The sequence below is a fragment of the Hyla sarda genome, chromosome 12 (genome assembly GCF_029499605.1).
Source record: "Hyla sarda isolate aHylSar1 chromosome 12, aHylSar1.hap1, whole genome shotgun sequence".
Lineage (NCBI taxonomy): Eukaryota > Metazoa > Chordata > Amphibia > Anura > Hylidae > Hyla > Hyla sarda.
The window spans coordinates 42,514,482-42,541,428 of NC_079200.1; the positions used below are offsets into that span (position 1 = coordinate 42,514,482).

The 26,947-nt window shown below is 43.6% G+C and overlaps 2 protein-coding genes across 6 annotated transcripts in view; both read right to left on the minus strand.

Annotated features, from left to right (window-relative positions):
• KCNH6 (potassium voltage-gated channel subfamily H member 6) overlaps positions 1-26,947 on the minus strand; it is a 531,028-nt gene that overhangs the window by 52,183 nt on the left and 451,898 nt on the right. For all 5 annotated transcript variants that reach the window (XM_056548171.1, XM_056548170.1, XM_056548169.1 and 2 more), the window contains 2 exons: positions 7,539-7,964; positions 6,333-6,732 (listed from right to left, as the gene is read on the minus strand). In XM_056548171.1, the coding sequence (XP_056404146.1) occupies positions 6,333-6,732; positions 7,539-7,964 (826 nt within the window). The remainder of the gene's footprint in view (positions 1-6,332; positions 6,733-7,538; positions 7,965-26,947) is intronic.
• LOC130296547 (DNA damage-regulated autophagy modulator protein 1-like) lies at positions 24,526-25,482 on the minus strand. The gene is made up of 2 exons (XM_056548184.1): positions 25,346-25,482; positions 24,526-25,259 (listed from the first exon to the last, which is right to left on the minus strand). Exons 1-2 carry the CDS (start codon positions 25,468-25,470, stop codon positions 24,659-24,661), a joined length of 726 nt encoding a protein of 241 aa, XP_056404159.1. The 5' UTR covers positions 25,471-25,482; the 3' UTR covers positions 24,526-24,658.

The window sequence follows — 26,947 nt, forward strand, 5'->3', positions numbered from 1 at the left end:
TGATTAGGATAAGTCTTTTTAGGTATCCTTATGGTACAGGGTTGCTTAGACTCACATGGATCTTTACAAAAGTGTGGGCCTTATTCTTACTCTGTACATACTGACAACTCTGAATATATTTCTTTATTGAGTTGCGACGATACTTGGATAGGAGCATTTTAAATTGGTGTTGGACTGGTACTACACATTTGGTGTGTTTTTATTGTAACTTAGAATAAAGGTTATATTTTAGGCACTTCAAGTAAGGTGGTTCATTATAAATTACAACTGGACACCTACGGGAATAGTCCCAACAATAAGTGCTATGTCTGGCCATTAGCCTATGGCTAAGTTTCCACTTTTTGGAAAACTCCCACTGCAGTTTTTGGGCCAAAGCCAGAAGTGTATTCAAAAGGAATGGGAAATATAAAGGAAGGACTTATACTTCTCCTCCCTTATGGATCCACTTCTGACTATAGCTCAAAACTGCAGTGGCAGAAATCCAAAAACTGCCAGAAAAAAAAAACAAGTGAAAACTTAGCCTAAAACTGATAATACACTCAACAATTATGTAAATGTAACTGTGGCAGTAAACTACCGTTCCGGAATATATCCAACAATTAGAGCCCTAGCATATTCATAAACCATAACCCAGAATTTGCAAAGAGAAAAAAATAAAAAAACAACTCAGCAGATTATACACCCAACACTTATGTAAATTAAATTGCAGCAGTAAACTACAACTCCTAAATTTATTTAATAGTATAGTCTTAAATCAACCAAAAAATCTTTCTCCCTCATGCATGTTCTGGTATCTTTATTTATAATAGCAAGGAGAACATCCTTAAAGGGGTACTCCGCCCCTAGACATCTTATCCCCTAACCAAAAGGATAGGGGATAAGATGTCTGATCATGGGGGTCCCGCCTCTGGGACCCCCATGATCTCTGTGCCGAACCTGGCGTTCGTTAAGAACGCTGGGTGCAGGCGGCGGGGTCGTGACATCAGGGCTACGCCCCTCATGATGTCACACCACACCCCCTCAATGAAAGTCTATGGGAGGGGGCGTGACGGCCCATAGACTTTCATTGAGGGGGTGTGGCGTGGTGTCACGAGGGGCGTGACGTCATGACCCCGCTGCCTGCTCCAAGTGTTGGAAACAAAATGTTCTTAAGACTGGGGAATCGGAGTAGCCCTTTAAATTCCAGCTGCTATTCAGGACCCTTCCTCATGGGTCATTTTAATGTTGAGATCCAACAGAGCTGTACCATTCTAAGGAAAGTTGAAAAAATATGTACAATTCGGAGCTATAACTCTTTTAGGCTATATTCACTAGATGAAATTTCTATGTGGAGTCCCATTAATTTCAATAGTATTCTGCTGCGCTGTTCACATAGCAGAATTTCCGCACCGGAAACATCTGACGCAGAAATTCAAATTCCGGTGTCCGCAGAAAGAATAGACATGTCCATTTTTTATGCAGACTCCGGAGGGAAATTCATTGCCATCTATGAGATGGTGCATTCCCGAGCGGTCCCAGATTCAGGGGAATGTCCGCACGGAGATTCTCCTTTACCCCATGTGAACATAGCCTTACACACCATGACCATGACTGCTTCCATGATGTGTGCCCTGCTCCAAGTAAGCCCTCTATGAGGGACTCCTGCAGTACGTCCGGTTCTGGCTGCAGCTCCACCTGGGAACTGTAGGGGGAGATTTATCAAAACCTGCATAGAGGTAGTGTGGTGCAGTTGCCCATGGCAACCAATCACATTGCTTCTTTCATTTTTGAAGAGGCCTGTGAAAAATGAAAGAAGCAATCTGATTGGTTGCTATGGGCAACTGCACCGCTCTACCTCTAAACAGATTTTGATAAATCTTCATCCATGTGCTTTCTCTGTCCCACAATTGCTACAGTGTATGAGTTTTTTTTGCTGGATTCCGCTCTCCAACTTTACCCATCGTCTGTCTGCCTTCCTCCTCCAGCCGAATGAACATGGAATTTTTGTGCTTTTGCTCGGATTTCTTTCTGCCAAGCTGGCTGCGGATTTTTTGCAAATTTGCAGGATCTGTACAAAATGTGCGTGGAATTTGTGCTGAAATTATGCAGAACTTCTTGTGCCTAACACACAGACACTGGATCAACATTTTTGCAGAATCCGGAATGCAGAATGTGAATGGGACAGTGGATATTCCATTCACCACAATGTTAACTTCATGTAGTAGAATTCCCAAGCTAAATTTTATCTCAGGATTCTGCCGCGTGAACATAGGCTAAGGCCGGGTTCACATGGCAGAATTTCTGCATTGAATTCTACATGAAAATTCTACATGAATTTATAGCCCATTCACTTCAATCAAATTTGTGCAGCAGGAATTCTGCTATGTGGATGGGACAGCGGAATCACATTGAAGGGTATTGGCTATAAATTCCCGGCCTTAAGCCGCTTTCACACGGCAGAAATTCAGCATGTCAGCATCAATTCCGCGTCTGCATTTATTTTGGTTTCAATCCCGCATCTGTCCAGCATTTGCAGAATTGATGTGGAATTGATAGAGAATTGATGCAGAATTTCCGGATCTTTTCTGCATGATTCCACAGCACAGTTAGGCTAGGTTCAAACTGCGGAATCTCCGGGCCGAAAGTTTCCATCCGGACATTCCGAGTGCGGCCAGCGCCGACTGAATCAGTCGGCGCTAGGACCGTGCGGACACTGCAGTCTCCAATAGACTGCAATTTGTTCCGCGAGTATTTCCAAGCGGATTTTCCGTTCACAAATTCCGCTTCACAAATTCCAAAGTGTGAATTTGTGAACAGAAACCCATTCACTACACTATAAATTTTAGCAAGCGGAATTACTGCCTGCAATTTCAAAGCGGAATTGCAGGCGTAAATTCCGTAGTGTGAGCCTAGCCTTAAAAAAGGTGGCCTTTTTTTTTTAAACCTTAGTTTAAATTCTGCATGAATTCTGCATGTACTGGCACAGAAATGTAATTCCCATTGACTTTAATAGGATTCCGCAGCTGAAGTCCGGAAAAATATAAGACCAGACTTAGATATTTTTCCGGAGTGCAGAAAGCGGGATTTCCGCATTAAACATTCCACTGCAGAAATTCTACTGTGTGAATGATCATGTGGAATCCCATTAAAGTGAATGGGCAATAAATGTATGCAGAATTTTGCGCAGAAAATTCATGCGGAATTCCGTGTGGAATTTTCACCGCGTGAATGCGTCCTAGGTGGATACATTTCCCTGGAGAAAACAGGCTCTGTATGATCATTTCAGGATAGATCTCAGGAGTCACACCCACATGTGACCGCTCAAATGCTTAGTTCGGCCCGGCACCACACAAGGACTTAGCTAGCAGTTTGTAGGCTGTGTCTGGTACGGTAGCTCATCCCCATTAACATGTATTTTTTTTTTTTTATATACATTTTTGCTGAATCTTTTTAATACATTTTTCTTTCTAAAGTACTGTTGCATTTGGCTTTACAAATGGATTAAAAACATGGAAGCCCTAGTCTTACATTCTTTCCTATATAATTTATAATGTGTAACATTACACTGACCGCACGAATTGGGAGAAAAATTGGGATGAGATACGGCGCCTCCTCCGATGTAATGAGTTGATGATTCGGAAATGAAGATATAACAAAACTGCCCTGATCCCCGGCTGCCGTTGCCATGCAACGGCAGCCGGGGATCAGGGCAGTTTTGTTATATCTTCATTTCCGAATCATTAACTCACTACATCGGAGGAGGCACCGTATCTCATCCCAATTTTTCTCACAATTCCTACACATTCGAAGCGGACTTGCCAGTCACGGTTAGGGATGCAGAGGCAGCCACCTACCTAACGCCGCCGTACGCTAGGATCTCGGACCCGGGATACCAACGGCTTCTTGCGATTCTGAAGGCATACAAAGGTGTTGTGCCCGCAGCACAACCTACTACGGTAAAGTGCATTAACTCGCTTGTACCCGGTATCACGCTAGAAGCGCGCCTCTTTTTTCCTTTTATTTTCAATTACACTGACCGCAACCTTTTGCCCTTTCTCGTCTTAAAAAGTTTTTGGGTGGAGATAAAAGTTCTGCAAACCCTGGGGACACACATCTTCCACCCTTTTATTCTAATATTTACAAGCCATAAATGTCACTGTACAAAATAAACTATAACACTTTACTGGAGCACTGCAGCCTATATACAGCAAATACATATACACCAAACAACAGACAGACCATGATGAATGTTTCTGCTCCAAGATGTAGGCTAGCAAAAAGAAGATGGATTAGTACAGCTGGTCACAAACGAAATTTTCATTTTAGGTCCAAAATTGTGTACTAAATAAATTCATTATAAACTGTTATAGGATTTAACATTCTGTTTTTCTGGTAAAGCACTCCAAATATCCTTCACAGACAGAATTACATGAGGAACTTCTGTCTGCCTAGAGCTATCATTAGGGGGGCTAAGGAACTTAAAGGGATATGCCTGTACATGAATATGCCTGTACTTACCTCCCTCGGTCCCCTGCAGCCTCCGATATCATGGTGCCTGATCTCCACTCCGTGGTGCTGAGAATGGCATGAGACATTGCCACTCAGCCAATCACTGGAGGTGGGACACCGCTGCCAGTCCCTGGCTGAGGTGGAGACTGGGCTCTTCCATAACAGAGGCGGAGGGGGTACAAAGGAAGTAAGTACCGTACAGATTTTTTCTATTATCAAGCAGCTTGGGCATATGTATGTAAAAAATAAATTCTAAACAAACTTTGCATGAATCAATAGTACAAGTGTATATAAGAACCTTTGTAATATATATATATATATATATATATATATATATATATATATATATTAGAGAAAAATTTCTCTTTCTCCACTGCCCTACCTCAGGAGGGGTGTGTTCACTGTAGTATCAAGTTGTTGTCAAGTCAGAGTGCCTTTCCAAACCAGTGGGCCTCTGCCTCTCTGCATTTGTCTGTCCGGGCATGTTGGGAGTCATAGTTTTGCAACAGCTAGAGGCCCACTGGTGGGGAAACACTGCGCTAAAGAGAGACAGAGGCAAAGAGAGACTCAGAGACTGGGATAAATATCTCACTCCAGTGCTGAATACACAACTTATACTGCTCAGTATGGTTCTATTATGTCCTCCATGCTACTGCTTCTAGGGGTAGTCTATGGAGATATAGGAGAGCAGAACCCCTCTTCTGTGTATATGCAGTCTTAAAGAAACATCATAGCAGCCAGTCTCCACCCACTATCTAAGGGAGAACTGAAAATTAGGAAAGAAGCCTGCAAAATGGAAAACTGCCGAAAAAATGGGCACTAAAAGCACTACATCGTATGCACACACATAAAACACACCTATAGGCAGCTGCAGGAAGCCAGAATGTCAAGTTTAATATTGTGGGGAGTGATGGGAGTCAGGGGGTTTTAAGTTCTGTTTCACAAAATGGAGCTCAGACCCCTACAAAGATATATTAATATAAAAAATATATATAGAAGAGAATCAAGATCAAAATTGCAAAATAATTTTCAAAGTTGTGGCTTACTTGAGTTATTATTTATAGCTCCTTGTAAAAAGGACTAAGATGCAATACCAAATACAACCTATAGGTCATTGTTCTGCAACCTGTGGCTTTCCAGCTGTTGCAAAATTACAACTCCCATCATACACTGTCAGAGTATAATGGGATTTATATTTTAGCATCATTTGCGGGAGCCACAGGTTGGGGAATGCCGCCTTATACAATCGGGACACTGTTTCTAGGAGAGAGAAGCCATGTTTTTCTAATGTAATACAATTGTTGTAATAAAGAAAGATGTATACAGGTATCCATGGTTCTTGGGGTATTACATTTTAGTTATCAAATAAAGGAGTACTCTGGTGAAAATTAACTTATCCCCTACTGACAGGATAGGGGATAAGTAGCTGATCGACTGCTGGGGCCCCCTGTGATTCCCAGGAAGGGACTCTGGCGATCTCAGTGAGGAGTGCGTGGTGTCTACCGGTAGATGCACATGCTCCATTAATTTCTATGAAATGACTAGAGTGCGTGCCGGCTGAAGCACGCGCTCCTTACTGAGCGTCGGGTCCCGTCCCAGTGAACGCGGATGGCCCCAGCAGTCGGAACCCCCACGATCAGCTACTTATCCCCTATTCAGCGGATAGGGGATAAGTACATTTTCGCCGGAGATCTCCTATAAAATACTTATAGGAGATCTCCAACAAAATATATAGAGATTAGAACCAAAGTGAGCTGACTGTTAATTATGGAAAACGATCCAGTGACTATAGATTCTGTAGAAATATATATACCTGAATGCAAGGTTTTCTATCTGTTACTTACATCCTATGAGCATGACACAAATGGAGAAGATCTTCTCTGAGTTGGTGTTTGGGGAGACATTTCCAAATCCAACACTGGTCAGGCTGCTGAAGGTGAAGTATAGAGCTGTCACATACTTGTCCTTGATGGTAGGTCCTGAACCGATGTCAGTGTCGTTGTAGCTCTTTCCAATCTGGTTGGCCAAATTATCAAGCCAACCAATTTTGTGTTCCATGTAGGGTCTCTCCACGTTACCAATGGCATACCAGATGCAGGCAAGCCAGTGGGCTATGAGGGCAAAGGTGCACATGAGTAGGAATAAGACAGCAGCTCCATATTCAGAATAGCGGTCCAGCTTCCGGGCAACGCGTACTAAACGCAGCAAACGTGCTGTCTTCAGAAGGCCTATCAGAGTGGTCGTCTGTAGGAGAAGATAACATGGTGTGGGTAAAAGTGACCAGCACAACATCCATTCTTGTCAAAAACAAAGCACATTAAAATGTGCACAACTGCAGCTAGCAAGAAAAATTGTACAATTTATTGCATAGTCTAAATAACCAATAATGTGGTTGTCTCATAAGAACAATCCAGGTCCATATGCCCTATTAACACCATAGAAACGGTACTCCTGTTGGTTACCCCCACTGTAACGCTGGTAGTACACATTAGATACAAATTGCCAAAACCTGCCAATCTCAGTGGGATCGGTTGATGATCTAATGTTTATAAGGGTTTCCCAATCATCCCTGGCAGCAGATGTTGAGGGACATAAGGATCAGACTGCTACATGCTCAATCCTTTATTCCTATAGGAGATAGGTGCTGCCAGAGGTGTCTGGCTGAGGTTGGCCGAACCAACATGCTTGGCCGAACTAACATCTACCCAATGTACTGTATGTGGCCATAGGAGATCTACTAAGAGAGTGCTACTACTGCTCTGGTGCACTACATCGTAACCTATTAATCTGAATGGTCAACATTTAAAAACTACACTTCCCATGCATAGGCTACTGCATGGAAGATGTAAGCCTGGCCACAACTTCCTCAGATTTCCCCAGTTTCAGGAACTGCACTCATGGCAATATGAACTTATAGATCTGGTTCTATCTATGGTCTTTAAAAAAAAAAAAAAAATTAGACAACAAAAAAAACTTTTCCATGTGCTGCTACAATGTCACTAAATTGTCCTATGACACTCTTATAGGGAATCTTATTTTCCACTGCTCACCTCATCTGAGCCTGTCCTATAGATAAGCAGATCAAAGGGAATTGCCGCCACCATATCTATAAGGAACCAGCCTTTGAAATAATGGATGGCGATCTTGGCCGGGTGGCTAACCACCTCATCATTTGTGTTGACATAGGTGGTGCGGAAGTTGATGACAATATCTACAATGAACATAATGTCCACAATCAGGTCCACGATGTCGAGGGGGTTGCAGGAATAGCCACATTCCCAAGTTCTTTCTTCCTCCTGGTCGTTCAGCAGAAATGCTGCTGAGTATGGGGTAAAGATAGCGGTGTAGATGACCAGCAGTAGGATTAACCAGTCCCACACTGCTTTGAAAGGGCTGTAATGGAGGATGGTCCATCGGTGTATCCGCGGTGCCTGCAGCTTGTACTCTGGCAACACGTCTGCCCCCAGGGAAAGGACCTGTGGGTGGTGAGAGAACAATTATTGAGCATATCTAGTACAACTTAATGGTACATTGTGACTCATTGACTCATCACTTAGCTTATACATAGCTGTAAGAGTAATAGTGAGGCACTTCACTGAACTATGGGATTATAACAGTGCCATTGCTATAAATAGGTGAGAGTCTGCAAAACTATTGAGGAAGACTTTTTCTGTCCCACCACCTGTACATTAGTATGCCAGCGTAGCATTTCCTTGGTCGACAGCCGAAAGTGTACATTGAGTTTTTGTGGAAAAATACGGGAATTGAAAAAACTTCCATATAAGTGCAGGAAGGGACATTGATTTTTTTCCCCTTAACTCACATTATAGAGTACTATCCTGTATTTGATATAGCAGCAGTCTGTATTATTTTCTCCCTGTTACAGCAGCTCAAATACACAGGAGAGAACAGTGTTTGGCTGCATCATACAGGAGTCAGTAAAGAGTTTACATACAGGAGACACTGGCAATCTTATCAGTTTTATAACTTGGCAGCTGATCAAAGTATGGACATGACAGAGAGCTCCTTGACACTGTATGACACTGAGCTCCTTGTCTCTTAGGGCATACAGTATATACAATCTTTAGCAGCAGTCTACACATGGAAGAAGCATAAAGATGAACAAGGAGGGTGGGTAGTTCACAGGAGATCAGGTGACAGGTTAATTCCTTTAACACAGTAATCCATGTAACTTTTGGTAGTCACACCGGTGGTTAAATGACTCAGCTGTAGCAATGAAATGTATTAATACAGCAGATCTGGGATGAAACAGATAACATTGTAGAAGTAGTGGCGACTGTGCCTTATATGGGCAAAAAAAAAACTAAAAAAAAAAATATATTGCTTCTTTAACAATGGTAGGTCTTTTTAACTTTATTCTTAAAGTAAAGATGAAACTGTACTTTATAGGGCACATTTAGTAATACAGTATAATACTTAGACAGTGTAATTCTGGTACAATGTTAGCACATTCAGATTGACTGGTGCTAGACATCAGTGGCACATCTGCAATTTTATTTCTGCTATATTGTGTGTTTCATGATCCATAAAGATAAATGTAACACATTTAAAGGGTTGTCTGATTTGGGAAACCCATTCTAAAACTCCAAGGAGGTATTCTTGTTCAAGGAGTACTGTGGTGCAGTAAACTTATCCCCTATCCAAATGATAGAGGATACAATTTAGATTGCGTGGTGCTGGTGGTGTTGGTGGGGGTGTTTATGTCCAACTGCTGGAACCTACATGGCACCCCAGCTCTCCCCAGGAATGGAGGGTGTTGAGCCCCCCCCCGAAGCGGCGGCCAATATGCCCCCTCCATGTTTCTCTGGGAGAGCCGGAGATACAGTGTCTGGTTGGTGCTTTGTGCGGGGGTCGACACTCTCCCTTCCTGGGGAGAGCCGGGGTGCCTGTGGGGGGGGGGGGGGGGGGGGGACAGTGTATATGTTTTACTGCACCACCGTACTCCTTTAATAGAGAAGGGTCCTTAGATGGACCTCCATCAGTTACAGTGGATAGTGTTGCTTCAGAGGACCTGGCAATACAGAAACATTCAACTGATTTTAATGAAAACAAGAGACACATACAGCAGCTCCTCCACTACCTAAATATTCCCTTAAGATTTATTCCTACTGACCAAAAGTGCACTAAAGAAGGAGCTGGGCCCTTGAAGTGCCACTTTTACAAATTCTATCTAAAATTTTCTATAAGAGAGATAGAAGGCGCTCCATAGGGTAAGTAACACCGGAGACAGAGTAGGGATCTTGGAAAGATAAAAGCCACTCACCCTGGGTGGTTGTGTAGTAACATACACAACAATGGTAATTGCGTAGTATAAAAGGTCCGTCTGCAGCCCTCTAGCTCAAAATCAATCAAAGTAGTATCGTACCAGCTTCCAAGTGTAGCAGGATCTAGGCGGCGCTGACAGGACCAAGGCAACAGCGGGATTAGATAAATTCAAATTTATTGTCCAGAATGCAACGCGTTGCATGCCCATGCCCGATGAAGCTGCGCTTGCGCAGTGAAACGCATTTCATTCTGGACAATACACTTGAATTTATCTGATCCCGCTGTTGCCTTGGTCCTGTCAGCGCCGGCTAGATCCTGCTACACTTGGAAGCTGGTACGATACTACTTTGATTATAAAATTTTGACAGGCAACAATTGGGTACCATATACTTTGGTATATATGATTTATAGCATAAGAATATAAAGCAATGATTAAAGGGGTTTTCCAACAATAGTTTTATAAATTTTCTAGAAACTGCATCTAGATCCATTCCCTCATACAATGAAACTTCTGTGAGACAAGCAACCAAAATGACAGGAAAAGACGCTTTGAAAGATTGGCTTTAGGTGAGTTGGACCTATCAAGTGAGTGGGCCAATATATAGAGCATATATGGGAATATATGGGAACTGAAAATCCTCAGAAATCTGTTCTAGATTGAGTGGTCTTCACAATGAAGGAGGTCCTTTGGAGGGGTTTGCTGTATATAAGAAGAAGAAATATAAGAATCGTTAATTTTATAAGTAGAGAAGATCCAAATACTAAAATAAGGCATCAGTTATTTAGCATTACAGGGGTTATATGGGATTAGAAAAACATGACTGCTTTCTCCCAGAAAAAGCGCCACTCCTGTCCATGGGCTGTGTGCAGTATTGCAGCTCTGCTCTGGTCGCTTGGATGAGATTGAGCCTCAATGACATAGTGCTGCCAATCCTTTTATCTAGCGTTGGACCAAAGTAGCTAGCTCTAAATAATTGTAACTATGCAAAAGCAATGGGAGATATTGCTTCTATAAGAATGGGAATAAATTTGGAAAATATATAAAAAATCCCAAGTACTGAAACAGCAATATTATCCAGTTGCATCATGAGCTCAACGACTGGGAAAGCAAGGGTGGTCTTCCTCTTGCCTATCCAGGACATAGAGACGCTAATTCCTATGGACACAGTGCACGAGTCTGCAAAGGGCATCGGAAAGGCGACTGGATGCTAATTAATCCCAATCAATGTGGGTGCCAGCGGGGCGCATGAGTTTTATCAGCCAGGCAGAAGATCCCTTCCTCCAACCCCTAAGGCCTGTGATTAACCCCTATTCACCCTTGAGCTTGAAAGCATTGAACTACCATAGAAATTAGGAGACCTGTTCACTGCTAGAGGGGCCAGGACCCCGGGTGACAAAAGATTTAAATCGTGTTATCTTATATTTGTAAATTTTGTGCCATAATAAGGAAATATTAATTTCTTCGTAATATGTGGCAGTGCAGAGGCATCATATTGCAGAGCCTTTGGAGCCCCTGCCGGAAAGAATACAAAATATACATGACTGGAATTAGGGTAATTGAAATAATGGTGGCTGCCCTGAAACCCATTTTTCCAATGTGTTGAAGAACAGTGTTCACGAGCACAGCACTGGTGTAGTTGAGTGGAATTTGTCATCTGCATCAGAGATTGCAATGTGATAAGGCTGCGAGTCAGTCTTGTGACAAACAATTTTGGTACATTACATGGAAATGTAAGATCGCTGGGGTTGTGGTTTTAATTCTTAACATCTAAACTTGTTATGTTTTCCTGTGTTTCCTCTGACAATTCAGAAGATGCATTCTTCCGTGTAGCAGACCCCACGTTGTATGATTATCTGTGTACGGAAATTAGATTATAAGCTTCACTGGTGCAGAGGATGCAGTGAATGGATGCATGGGCAGTACAGCGCTGTTATGTAATGCCGGTTATATAACTGCTTAAATTCATTAAAAATCATCCACAACATAGTATTCGCTTTATGTATTTATCCCCACTATTTAAATGTAATGTATGATAACTGCAAAAGAAGAAGAAAGCCTGTCCTGGTGTTCTGCTTACATAGCTTAAAGGAGTACTCCGGGATATAATAATTTATCCCCTATCCTAATGATTGGGGATAAGTGTTTCATTGCAGAATGGACCCATCGATCTCCCCCACGGCTCTCCTCATGAATGGGGCATGTTGACCCCCGCACAAAGCAGTGGCTGATAGGTTCACTCCATGAGCCAGAGCATTGTACTCCGGTACCTCCGGCTCTCCCATAGAGCTGCATGGTGGATCTCTAGCAGCCAGACCCCCCGCGATCTGACACTTATCTCCTATCCTTGGAATTGGGGATACATTTTTTCTATCCTAGAATACTCCTTTAATGGCTGGTTTATAAAAGTGGTCTAAAATTTTGGACAACCCTTGTCAGAACTTTTCCCTCGCCCTTCAGGTAAAATCTGTGGGAAAACCTGGCTGTTAGTGTTCTACACTGCTCAAAAAATTAAAGGGAACACTTAAACAACACAATGTAACTCCAAGTCAATGACACTTCTGTGAAATCACACTGTCCACTCAGGAAGAAACACTGACAATCAATTTCACATGATGTTGTGCAAATGGAACAGACAACAGGTGGAAATTATAGACAATCAGCAAGACACCCCCAATAAAGGAGTGGTTCTCTAGGTGGTGACCACAGACCACTTCTCACTTCCCTATGCTTCCTGGCTGATGTTTTGGTCACTTTTGAATGCTGGTGGTGCTTTCACTCTAGTGGTAGCATGAGACGGAGTCTACAACCCACTCAAGTGGCTCAGGTAGTGCAGCTCATCCAGGATGGCACATCCATGCGAGCTGTGGCAAGACGGTTTGCTGTGTCTGTCTGCGTAGTGTCCAGAGCATGGAGGTGCTACCAGGAGACAGGCCAGTACATCAGGAGATGTGGAGGAGGCCGTAGGAGGGCAACAACACAGCAGCAGGACCGCTACCTCTGCCTTTATGCAAGGAGGAGCAGGAGGAGCACTGCCAAAGCCCTGCAAAATGACCTCCAGCAGGCCATAAATGTGCATGTGTCCACTCAAACGGTCAGAAACAGACTCCATGAGGGTGGTATGAGGGCCTGACATCAACAGGTGGGGGTTGTGCTTACAGCCCAACACCGTGCAGGACGTTTGGCATTTGCCAGAGAACACCAAGATTGGCAAATTCGCCACTGGTGCCATGTGCTCTTCACAGATAAAAGCAGGTTCACACTGAGCACATATGACAGACATGACAGAGTCTGGAGACGCTGTGGAGAACGTTCTGCTGCCTGCAACATCCTCTGGCATGATCGGTTTGGCGGTGGGTCAGTAATGGTGTGGGGTGGCATTTCTTTGGGGGGACGCACAGCCCTCCATGTGCTTGCCAGAGGTAGCCTGACTGCCATTAGGTACAGAGATGGGATCCTCAGACCCCTTGTGAGACCATATGCTGGTGCTGTTGGCTCTGGGTTCCTCCTAATGCAAGACAATGCTTGACCTCATGTGGTTGGAGTGTGTCAGCAGTTCCTGCAAGAGGAAGGCATTGATGCTATGGACTGGCCGCCCGTTCCCCAGACCTGAATCCGATTGAGCATATCTGAGACATCATGTCGCGCTCCATCTACCAACGCCACATTGCACCACAGACTGTCCAGGACCTCATCGCCACCTCATCAGGATCATGCCCAGGCATTGTAGGGAGGTCATATGGGCACGTGGAGGCCACACACACTACTGAGCCTCATTTTGACTTGTTTTAAGGACATTACATAAAGTTGGATCAGCCTGTAGTGTGGTTTTCCACTTTGATTTTGAGTGTGACTCCATATCCAGACCTCCATGGGTTGATAAATTTGATTTCCATTGATAATTTTTGTGTGATTTTGTTGTCAACACATTCAACTATGTAAAGACGAAAGTATTTCATACGATTAGTTCATTCATTCAGATTTAGAATGTCTTATCTTAGTGTTCCCTTTATTTTTTTGAGCAGTGTATTTCCCTGCAGCACCACCATAGGGTAAATAAAGCATTACCCAGCAGCTAAAAATGTAAAAAGGTAAAAGATGCTCTCTGCTTTGGCTAAGAAATTAAAATCTTGAACAGGGGTTCCGCCCCCCATTTTGGACTAGGTTCACACATAATACTTCGGTCAGTATTTTTAGTCAAGAATTGGAAAGGATCCAAAACACAAAAAAGGTGCACATTTTTTCATTATAGTTTAGCTGTATTTTGGACCTGCTCTTAGTTTGGGCTAAAAACACTGACCAAAATACTAAGTGTGAACCCATACTCAGCATTCACTAGCATAATACATGGAAATTAGTTTTCTAAACTAGACAACCCCTAGGTCATTGTTTCCCAACCAGTGTGTCTCCAGCTTTTGCAAAACTACAACATGCGACATGCTCGGACAGACAAAGGCTAATAAACATTATGTGGGTATGGCATTTCATATTTCCCTATTGACTTCCAGGTATCGTCTGGCCACAGCGTTTTTACCCCCCCCCCCCCCCCCCCCAAATAAAAAAATAATAAAGAAAAATAAAACATGCAGCGAGTATTATCCCAGGATGACTAAAACAAAGTATAATAGAAACTTAGCAAACTTTTCATAATAAAGTCAATAAATCTCATTTACATAAAAGAAAAGAAAACCCTACAATTTTTCTATTTACCATAAATCAAATGAACATAACACAAAAGCAGCAGGAACACTTGAGATACCACTCAAAATAGAGATCATATAGAAATATATAACTGTGTGTTAATGCGATCATATAGCTTCCATTATTATAATATCAGATTATGCAGCTTCACCGGGTAAAACATAACATTTGTATCTTATATTGCCTTTTTATTACAGGCGAAATTAACTCAAGCGATGGTATAAGAAGTATTTGCTGTCGTAATATGTAAAGCTGCAGGGTTAAATCCTAGGTGTAATGTCCCATTATAACATAATAATAATTATTATTGTTAATAGTACTATCATTATTAGTAGTAGAATTTGTAGTAGTAATATCATTTATGTATTTAATTCATTAATTTATAGATATATTATATTTCATAACAGACTCCGGTACTGATAAGGACAAATATCAGGCATTTTACTACATACTAAATATTCAAACAAGAGGAATAAGGGCCCTGCCCGCAAGAGCTGACAGTCTATTAGTTTAAATAAACTCTATGCTACACTAATAAGCGATTAAGAACATATTTGGTCGAAACGCGTCGGTGGACGTGTTTTTTTTTTTTTTAACTCATTAGAGCAATTTTTTGTTATGTGTGTTTTCCTTTCATCATTTTTTTAATATGATATGAATTAAAGTTACCTATTTTTAACTATTTTTTGGGTGGAGCTGGAACCCCTGTCTTTTCGTATTTGATTGTATCAACCAAGGATATGGCTTGGCTTTTGTTTCCTGTGCTCCCTGCAAATGGACATCTTCTCCCTTTATATTTTGGCAAATGGTGACCTGAAAGTACAAACTTTTTTTTTCCTTTCTTTTTCTCGATAATAATAACGCATTACTACACTGTACAGCCCTTTCCTTGGTCTTATTCATTGCTTTCCACTGTATATTGGTACTAAAGCCCTATTTAGGTCTCCCTATAACATGAATGTACCGTTACGCAATTTCTGAACATCCTACAGCAGCGTGTTTGTTGCAATGTCTCCGTCGCGCCTAACTTTCCGGTATATGAATAAAATAAGGAAATAATGGGGTGTTTGCTGGAAAGCCCACAGTTCTATAAGGCGGTGTTTCCCAACCAGGGTGCCTCCAGCTGTTGCAAAACTGCAACTCCCAGCATGTCCGGACAGCCGTTGGCTGTCCGGACATGCTGGGAGTTGCAGTTTTGCAACAGCTGGAGGCACCCTGGTTGGGAAACATTTACATAAGGTCTGATTCGTTGACAGTATCACCGATTACGCCACAAAAAAAAGTTGTCAGATCATGAAGGACATACAATATGGCAGAAATGAGGACTACGAAGCGAATGACCCGATTTGGAGGAAGCGGGGAGAGGACTGGGGACTGTTTGGTTACAGATAAGAATCACTAACTGAGCTGTAACAACAAGAAGGATTGGGATTCCTTCTTCTTGCCCCAGGGAGGAGAAACGACAAGGGAACTTTAGGGGGGCACACCGAGGGTCAGGAGGAGTAGGGTGTCACCTACCTCCCACACACACCAGGTAGGTTTAGTGGGTTCTGCTACAGATCAGAGCCAGGATGAGCTGTATCTATTCAGAGATGCTTTGTATGATCTTATGCTTTTCCACAACATCCCCCCCCCCTTTCCAGCTTTTCCCAGAACCCCTCCTACTGGCTGAATATAGCTCTGTTGTCATATTCACCTAAGTCAAAAGGGGGGCGAATGGTCTGCGTCTGACAGAAGACCGAAAGAGGGAACTGACTGTATTAACTATTGAACTGATGGGCGTGCGAGAAGAACACTTTCCACTCCTAAGTTCTACAGAGAAGACACGGGTTAGGTGAGAAGGTAACATAGGGGAAGGGGCAAAAGTATCACACACTTACCGGCTTTAGCTGCGTTTTTAGGCTCATGCTTCGTGTGTTTGGGTGACACTCAGACACATTCGCAGCTCTGCCCTACGTGACATCACTTCTCCAAACACTCTCAGCCCTGGCAATATCTGTTTCTACATCAGCAACTCTCTGCCTCCCTTTACTAAACTCCCCAGCACCTCTGTTTTCTGACATACCGTGCTCTGTGTGCCACCTCTGCGCCCCTGCCTGCGGGTTTTTTTTTTATTAGACAGAATTTCCTCCCCTTAAAACAAACAAAAAAGTCACCTGCAAAAAAATATCTTGGCTGCATCTTCTTCTATCGAGCTATTGGTTATATCTGTTCCTTGGAAAGCTAGGTGATGACCGATGTAGCATGGATAGTTCCCATACAGGGCATTCCAGTATAGTTGCATTGCTAGGCAAAATGAAAATGTTCATTCAGGAGTCTGGGGAAAACTGGATGGCAGTACTTAAAGGGGTACTCCGGTGGAAAACTATTTTTTTCAGATCAACTGGTTCCAGAAAGTTAAACAGATTTGTAAATCAAAAACAAAGGGTTGTGCAGCTCACAATTAACTAGCCGAGGTACGGAGGTTGTACACCTACACCTACACTAAGACTAGTATCAGTTACCTGATACATAGATGAAAAATAATAATGGTAGATAGCTGGATCGTGCTTCAATTATAAGATACTATTTTATTTAAAATGTATAAAATATCAATTGCTGCAACTTGACCTCATAGCACAGGGCCCTTGTGCCGAGGAAAAAAGATATACGTGCTTGAAAATACAAATACAATAAAAACAAACACCGATATTTAGCATTGATAAGAAAATATATAATTGGTATCACTTTCGATAATCCGGTATCTGATACTCCAGAAATATGCTAAAGTCCTGGAGTATCATACATGCCTACTGAGGAAGGGGCCGTGTTCTACTTATAAGAGCCCTGAAACGCGTCTAGGTGTACGACTACATCACCGATATCCAATTACTCACCTATTTTGAAGGTTCCACTTCGGGTTTAACCAGCAATATCATCCAAGTCCAACATCCAGGCAGCATTGCCAAGCGCCTGTGACGTCACACGCCATCAGGATACCAGGAGGTCTGCACTTGTTCACCGCTAGATTCCCACTACAGCGAGTGATCTCGGGAGCGGCTTTCATCCATACTGGTCTGTTGCAGGCACCGCCGCGGTGACGCATGCCAGCGTCTATCACCACCTGAGACTTGCGGACCTCACCATCTATCCTCAGGTGACGATACAGTGGGACATATATCAGGCTGGTAACTATAACCCATCCATCTTACCTAATATATCAGGATCCCATATTTCCAGGACTTTAGCATATTTCTGGACTATCAGATACCGGATTACCGAAAGCGATACCAATTATATATTTTCTTATCGATGCTAAATATCCGTGTTTGTTTTTATTGTATTTGTATTTTCAAGCACGTATATCTTTTTTCCTCGGCACAAGGGCCCTGTGCTATGAGGTCAAGTTGCCACAATTGATATTTTATACATTTTAAATAAAATTGTATCTTTTAATTGAAGCACGATCCAGCTATCTACCATTATTATTTTTCATCTATGTATCAGGCAACTGATACTAGTCTTGAGGGGTTGGTTACTGTTTGAAAAGATTTGTAAATCACTTCTATTAAAAAAATCTTAATCCTTCCAGTACTTATCAGCTGCTGTATGTTCCAAAGTAAGTTGAGTTGTTCTTTTCAGTCTGACCAAAGTGCTCTCTGCTGACACCTCTGTCCATGTCAGGAACTGTCCAGAGCAGGATAGGTTTGCTATGGGGATTTGCTCCTCTGGAGAGTTCCTGATATGGACAGAGGTGTCAGCAGAGAGCACTGTGGTCAGACATCCATAGGAATGGAGATAAATGTCTGATCGTGTGGGGTCCGACCACTGGGACCCCCCTGTGATCTTCCGTACGGAGCTCCGGACTCAGCCCTGGCTGAGCTGCTGAGTGTGACATTTCGCACACACCAGTTCAGCTGGTACAAACATGCCCCGTCCATTCATATCTATGAGAGGGGTGGAGACATAGCATTCCTGTGTCTCTGCCTCTCCCATAGAGATGAATGGAGGGCGCATGTTTGTACCAGCTGACCTGCTGGGTAAGAAACGCGGTTTCGCAGTGCAGAACCGGAGCCAAGCTGGGGCCCCATACAGGAGATCGCGGCTCATTTTTGCACCACATCAGTTTTATTGCCGGCCTTAAGACAGCGGCATACCACGGTTTTCAATCCTGCAACAAAACTGTATACAGTGCAAAAATGAGCCGGTACGGAGCTTCTATCTGACTCCGGTTGGTTCTTTCAAATGAATCGGATGCGGCGCGGGTCCAGCAGGGAAACAGCAGTGGTCGGTTTTGAAATTTTCCTGGCAATCGTAAGAAGAAATTTTGGTGTGAATGAACCCTAAAAGACTAATTGATGATGGTGGTCTATGCCAACACAAATGTGTTGTGAAAAGAGGCTGTCCTGAACACAAGAAGATGAGGCTAGGACTAAATCTTGGTCACGGACCAGCTGTAGGATACTGCGGTGGTCATACAAGACACTTTTTTTCCTATGAGGGAAAAGTCACAAATGACTTGTGACAATCATAAGAATTCCAGCCAGAGGGAAACTCATTGGTTCTACTGCGGCCATCATGTTTTCAAAGTCACCAGAGAGCCCAAGTCTCCCCGCGTCATTGTAGAGACATTTTGAAACAGACACGTCTGAGCACAGGACATAGACCAGGCAGGGAAATTCTTTCGTTTGTGACATGCAGTATATAGGAATGGCTCGGAAGCTGGAAAGAATTCTCATCTAAATCAGTAACCTAAAGGAATGGAGCAGAAGTTCCTACAGAGAAATAACGCTTCCCAGAAACACTGCTGCATACATGGCTGACAGGCCTAGATCTCACTAGAGGTAGACGCCCGATAGTTTATGTGAATGGAAAAATCTAGGAGAGGTCTAGGTGGTCATTTAGGGATTAAGTTGTCAGAAATATGGGCCATTGAATATCCAGGTTCTGTGCCACCACGTTGTATGTTTGCAGTTTGAGTAACTTCTGACAAACTCCAGAATCAGCCTGAAGAGGTTTACTCAATACCCATGAGCTCAGCACCTGGAGTTTCCTTTGACGTTGGAGCCATGCCTGAAAGGCCATTAGGGACACCATTGCCAATCCCTTAAAGGGACCACAACACTCCCAGCAAGGTTTCATTATAGCGCAGTAGCATGGCTGGCACAGTTATTATCTATTCATGGTTTTTATGTAGGTGAAGAATAATTAATAAGTATTCAGCTTTTCTATGTACTTCTTGTTTTAAAGGAATTATTCATCAATCGTGTTGTATTTTATTTTAGCAATTTTTAAAGGGAATCTGTCAGCAGTATTTAGGATATATATATATATATATATATATATATATATATATATATAACCATTGGGAGCACATTATTGCTGTTATTACAATCTTCCCTACCATGTCTTGGATTTTCCATAATGCCCGAAACTATAGTTTTATTCCCACCTTCACCAAAACAAACTTAGCCCCACGTGGTCAGCAGGGCCGGAAGCAGGGCGCAACTCGTCATGGCACCTTTTGCTGTCAATAGATATTCTGTCACTGAAATTCCGCCGCCAAAAGAAGACAATGCCAACTCTGAGGTTGGCAGTGTATGTGCTGATTCAGTTGGCGCTGGGTGCACACAGAATCTCCGGACGGAATTGTTCCAGCTGGAAATAACATACTGTGAACCTCGCCTTAGGGTACAGAATATCGGATATTCAGTGCACAAAAGCGGCAGATGATTCAGTTGGCGCTAGGACCATTCGGACGTGCACTGTCACTATTAACACCGATGCATATCTAAATAGATCCACATTCACCATGTTCTTTCGGCAGAGTCCGGATTTTGAATTTCTGTCACTTAAATTCTGCAGTGTGCTTGATGCAGCAGAATTATATTGAAGACAATGTGAGGCTGCTGCTTCAGAAATTGGGAGTGGAATTTCTTCACTCAGAAATTCTGTAGTGTGGACAAACCCTTACAACTGGCACAAAAAATTCTTGTTTTATTTTTTATTTTTTTTATGCCTCTTAGTTCGTCTGGGGTATTTATCCCGCGACCACCTCACAGCTGCTGTATTAGTGAGGATTGACTGATCATGTTGCAAAATCCAGAGCTAGTTTGCAGTGGACCTTCTAAGGAACTCCCCTTAGTAGTGAGCCTCTCTTTAAAGGGGTACTCCTGTGGAAAACTTTTTTTTATTTTTTTTTTAAATCAACTGGTGCCAGAAAGTTAAACAGATTTGTAAATTACTTTCTATAAAAAAAAATCTTAATCCTTCCAGTACATTTTAGGGGCTATATACTACAGAGGAAATGCTTTCATTTATTAATTTCTCTTCTGTCACGACCACAGTGCTCTCTGCTGACCTCTGCTGTCCATTTTAGTAACTGTCCAGAGCAGGAGAAAATCCCCATAGCAAACATATGCTGCTCTGGACAGTTCCTAAAATGGTCAGCAGAGGTCAGCAGGGAGCACTGTGGTCGTGACAGAAGAGAAATCCAAAAAGAAAAGCATTTCCTCTGTAGTATACAGGCCCTAAAAAGTACTGGAAGGATTAAGATTTTTAAATAGAAGTCATTTACAAATCTGTAACTTTCTGGCACCAGTTGATTTAAAAAAAAAAAAAAGTTTTCCACGGGAGTACCCCTTTAATGATCACTGGCTCTGCAGTGTGGTGCGCACTATAGATTAGTCTCTGCATTATACTTAATTACTCTAACTTTACTATTGCCAGTGCTACTGAATTCTAGTGTCATTTGCACCAAAATGCTGTCTGACATGGCATGCCTCATTTATTATTTCAGAAAGTTTCAGAAACGTTTAAGACACTTTTTTTGCTGGGTTCATAAAAAAAGGGAAAATGGCCTTGACAAAAGGGCTTTAGAAAATAGAAGCCATAGCCTAAATGCTCTAAATGACTTTGCAGAAGCTGGTCTACCTCGGGTGGTGTACAGGACAACCACGTCCTGTCATAACGATCACAAAAGGTTAATAACATCTGCCCTTCCACACCCATCACCACAAGCGCATTTGGCTGTTGACCTTTATCTAGCAAAAGAGAGTTATTTGTGTATAGTTAAAACTAGAGGTGCACCGAAATGGAAATTTCAGAACCGAAACGAAACCGAAATAAAAAAAAATGTCCGTCCGAAACCGAAAATGACTTCTCCCCGTCTTCTGGTAAAATGCAGCGCTCCGCTCATTAGAATCCCCCATATTAGATTGCTAGCTCCCCCACATTAGGTCGGGAGTTCCCCCACATTAATAGGCAGCTCCCCCACAATAGTAGGCAGCTCCCCCACAATAGTAGGCAGCTCCCCCACAATAGTAGGCAGCTCCCCCACAATAGTAGGCAGTTCCCCCACAATAATAGGCAGCTCCCCCCAACAATATTAGGCAGCTCCCCCCAACAATATAAGGCAGCTCCCCCCCCAACAATATTAGGCAGCTCCCCCCACAATATTAGGCAGCTCCCCCCACATTTGTAGGCAGCTCCCCCCCAACAATATTAGGCAGCTCCCCCCCCCACATTTGTTGACAGCTGCCCCCAACAATATTAGACAGCTCCCCCACAATAGTAGGCAGCTCCCCCCAACAATATTAGGCAGCTCCCCCCCACATTAGGTCAGCAGTTCCCCCACAATAGTAGGCAGCTTCCCCCCACCCCACAGACATACAGCTTCCAGCCATATACAGTGTATGGCTGGAGGCTGTATGTCTGTACTGCTGCCCCCACAGTGTTCCGGTCACCGCACCTCCGGCCCGGGGTCACATCTACTGCTATGGCCTATGGACCATAGCAGTAGGTGCCGGGACCGGAGGAGCGGTGACCGGAACACTGAAGAAGATGACGCGCTGCCAGTCACTTACCAGGCCCCGGCCGGCGTGCGTTCTCCCGCGACGATCCTGCGGTCCTCCTGCGTCTCTATGGTTGTACGCACGGGACGTCAGTGACGTCCTGTGCGTACGACCATATAGGCGGAGAAGCGAAGGACCGAAGGAGGATCGCAGGAGGACACCGGGGAATGGTGAGTGACCGGCAGACATCCTTATGTCCCGAAAAGATTTTTCTGGACACAGGGATGTCCGGGATAGGAATACTTCTTTTTATGTGCCCGGGCCAGACAGACTTTGCCGGTCCGGGCATGCTGGGAGTTGTAGTTTCACAACAGCTGGAGGCCCCCTGGTTTTTAGTATACAGTATTAGGTTTTATATGCGCTGGCCGGCCCCCACCTGCAGCCACACACGGGAGCCGGCCCGTGTATACATGTGCAGGCTCCCGACTCGAGCCCGCGTCATACCAGCTGACCCTCAACTGATTCTTGTAGCTGAGGGTCGGTGTTAATAGCCAACATGCGGCAATCGCCGAGGGCGGCTATTAACCCTTTAGATTGCTGCTGTCAAAGCTGTCAGCGGCCTCTAAAGAACCATGTAAACTCTCCCTGGTGGTCCAGTGGGGTTGATTCGGAGCTAGCCCGAGGGCTTACCTCTCCTTCCATGGCAGCTGCTGCTCTGAGAATGGAAAAGCCTGGCAGAACCAGGCTATTTCAATCGAGCGCAGAGCACATAGATCACTGTGGTTCTATGGAACCACATTGATCTGTATGAGGAACCACATGATTCCTCCTAAAAGTCCCCTAAATGTCCAAACTAAAAAAAATATAATGTTAATAAAACGGCAAATTCCTAAGTCCCAAATTGTGTATTTTTGTATACCCTAAAAAATGTATAAAAAGTGATCAAAAAGTCTGATCAAAGCAATCATGGTACCGATAAAAACTTCAGACCACAGCGCAAAAAATGAGCCCTTCTATCACTCCGTATACAGAAAACTAAAAAAAGTTATAGGAGTCAGAAGAGGACAAATTTTGGTGCATATAGTTATAATTTGTTTTTAAGTAGTAAAATAAAGAAAACCTACCGTATATACTCGAGTATAAGCCGACCCGAATATAAGCCGGGGCCCCTAATTTCACCCCAAAAACCCAGAAAAAGTTATTGACTCGACTATAAGCATAGGGTGGGAAATACATCATCCCCCCATGTAATCATCCAGACCCCCATCATCATCCCCCCCTTCATCATCACCGCCTGTCAATCCCTTCACCAGTGGTCTTCAACCTGCAGACATCCAGATGTTGCAAAACTACAACTCCAAGCATGCCCGGACAGCCATCGGCTGTCTGGGCATGCTGGGAGTTGTAGTTTTGAAACCAATGGAGGTCCGCAGGTTGAAGACCACTGCAGCCTTCGTCATCATCCCCCCCTCCATTATCATTACCGCCTGTCAATCCCTTCATAAGTGGTCTTCAACCTGCGGACCTTCAGATGTTGCAAAACTACAACTCCCAGCATGCCCGGACAGCCAACGGCTGTCTGGGCATGCTGGGAGTTGTAGTTTTGAAACCTCCGGAGGTCCGCAGGTTGAAGACCACTGCGGCCTTCGTCATCATCCAGCCCCCCCCCCCCCCACCACCACCTTTTTGTTTTGTACTCACCTCCCTGGGCTCCCTGTACTCACCTTCCCTGGGCGGGAAGTTAGGGTGAGCTGGTCCTAGTGACGTTGCCTTGACGACGATGCACAGGGACGTTGCGCATGAAAGTCCCTGTGCGTAGTCGTCAAGGCAACGTCACTAGTCCGGGGCAGGCCCGAAGCGCGGAGAAGAGGGCCCCCCCTTTTAAAATGGACAGCCTGCAATGACTAACCCTCCCCACCGGACCAGCTCACCCTAACTTCCCGCTGAGGGGAGGTGAGTACAAAACAAAAGGGGGGGGGGGCTAGATGATGACAAAGGCTGCAGTGGTCTTCAACCTGCAGACCTCCAGAGGTTTCAAAACTACAACACCCAGCATGCTGGGAGTTGTAGTTTTGCAACATTGGGAGGTCTGCAGGTTGAAGACCACTGAGAAGGGATTGACAGGCGGAGAGTTCACTCGAGTATAAGCCGAGGGGGGGTTTTCAGCACAAAAAATAGTGCTGAAAAACTCGGCTTATACTCGAGTATATACGGTAGGTATTACACGTCACACAGCAATATTTTTTTGTAATTTTTTTTTATTTTTTTTGTATAGGTAATATCACCAGCTCATATTATTGTGCCATGATTACTGGCACCATATGTAGTCCCCCAGTTATTATTCTTTAGATGGTTTTTCCGTGTCCTGTGCAGTATCTCTCCCAGAAGTCCACTTGATGGCCCCCGTGGTGGTCTAAACCCCGAAGTCATCAATTCTTACTCTAAGAGAGAGTTTGCAGCTGTTCCTGGAGATGGTTAACATTAACCTCTGCATGGTGGAATAATAGGTCACGATGTTTATCAGGATCAGTAGAAGCATCACCCACTCGATGATTATGGTGGTGATTTCACGGATCTCGTCCCAGTCTTCATCATTATGGAATAATTCCTGTAATGTTTTATATCCAAAGTAGAAAATTGCGCAGGTAAAAGCCAGGCCACAGCAGGTGCATCTACTATGGTGGATGACTTTTTTTGCTCCTGGTAATTTATACATCTGGATGGACTGCCCAAGGTAGTATAAGGCTTCACATGTAATGGAAATTATCGTGCTGACAAAGTGTATCCTGGGATATTCTTCGGGGGACAATACATGCATGACAGCTGTGGCAAAACAGGAGGCCCACACAATGGCGAGCAGGATCCTCTGGATCAGGACCTGATGACCCCTGAACTCTTCAGTATGCATAACCATATACTTATAAATAAGAAAGGTTAGTACCAAAGTGCCAATGGATGTCCCTATAAATCCAATTCTCAATAATATGTTTTCGGGAAATAAATTTCCCACGTCACTGTGAAGGAAAAGAAACCAATGTTATTGTGGATATTTCCTCACTCCCAACCCATGAAATAAGAATCTTGTGCTTGTTTATCTTACCTGATGCTCATCAGTGGCGAGGCGGCATGGCCGAGGACGACCGTCATGATGTAGCTGGTGGCAAGCCAGGCCACACACCAAAACACCAACAGGAGGGGGACGAACCCCAAACCTTTTAGCTCCATCTCAGTCAAGAAGAAAAAGATACTAATCGCACTGTAACAATCTACAGAATGAAGGCTCGGGCGGCTGTCAGTGGAATGTCAGGACTCCAGCTGTCTATGACATCACATGTCTGATGTCACGATGACTGCTTGTTTCTTAGAGCTGCCATGATTTAGTATCTGCTATAGACAGAACCTGATGTTTTTACTATGGACCTTACAGACCCCAGAACCCAAGTAATTAGTGCAGGGGCTCCATTTTGATCATCTCATATTTCACATTATTTGAGTTCCTGGGCTCGGATACATTTGCACCCTCTATAGCAGTGGTCTCCAAGCTGTGAACCCCCAACCGCTGCAAAACCACAACTCCCAGCATGCCCAGACAGCAACTTTGCATAAGGAAATAGTCTTATTAAACTTTTCTTATATATAGAATCCCCGAAAACTCCAAGGATTAGCCTCTAAGGGTCTCGTTCGATCTTAATGTTATACCTTTTATCAATAACATTGATGATTCCAAAATGTAGGAATATAGGAATAATTTCATATAAGATACAAAAAGTTAGCATCCTCCATCTGACATTTTGGACAGCTTGCATCCTGTCTGAGGCCCATACGCTTCAATCCCCATGGAGTATAATACATCCTATACGAAATCTTAGACTGTACCATTACATGGGCCTTATTATATCATGTACATTTCAAGTTTACAATGGCTCTGCCCCATGAATCTGAATGTAAACCCCCCCAAGTCCCTTTCCCATCTACCCTTGATAGCATCAGCATTTTATACATTTTTGTCATGGGTTTAGGGACAGGGGGCCCTCTCATTAATTCAACAAGGGGATGTGAATGTTCTCTCCTCAACTCTCCTTTTATTGATTTATGATCTGCGTTACTTATTTGTAAAAAACAATGTTTCTGATTGTCTGCCACCCCATACTTATGGGCTATCTCTTCAAACGACTTTATTTGACCTAAAGCGTATAATTGATTTACATAAAGAAGCCCCTTTTTCACCCAAAAGTGTGAATCATTAATTTTAAGGAATTCCTTTAAGTGCTTTATTTGACCATAATGGAGTAAAGTCAAAACTCCATGTGATTTTAAAACATTTTTTACGTTCCACCCATACTTTAAACTCCTTAAGGGCCAAGGACGTACTGGTACGTCCTTGGTCCTGCTCCCGTGATATGACGCGGGGTTACACGGTAATCCCGCATCATATCACGGCGGGCCCGGCGTCATAGTGAAGCCGGGAGGCACCCTGTTTGGGAATCATTGGCATAGAATACCCCTATGTCCACCGCTATGCAAATCCCTAATTCAGGCCTCAAATGCGCATGGCGCTCTCTCACTTTGGAGCCCTGTCGTATATCAGGGCAACAGCTTTGGGACACATATGGGGTATCGCCGTACTCGGGAGAAATTGCCTTACAAATTTTGGGGGGCTTTTTCTTCTTTAACCCCTTATGAAAAGGTGAAGTTGGGGTCT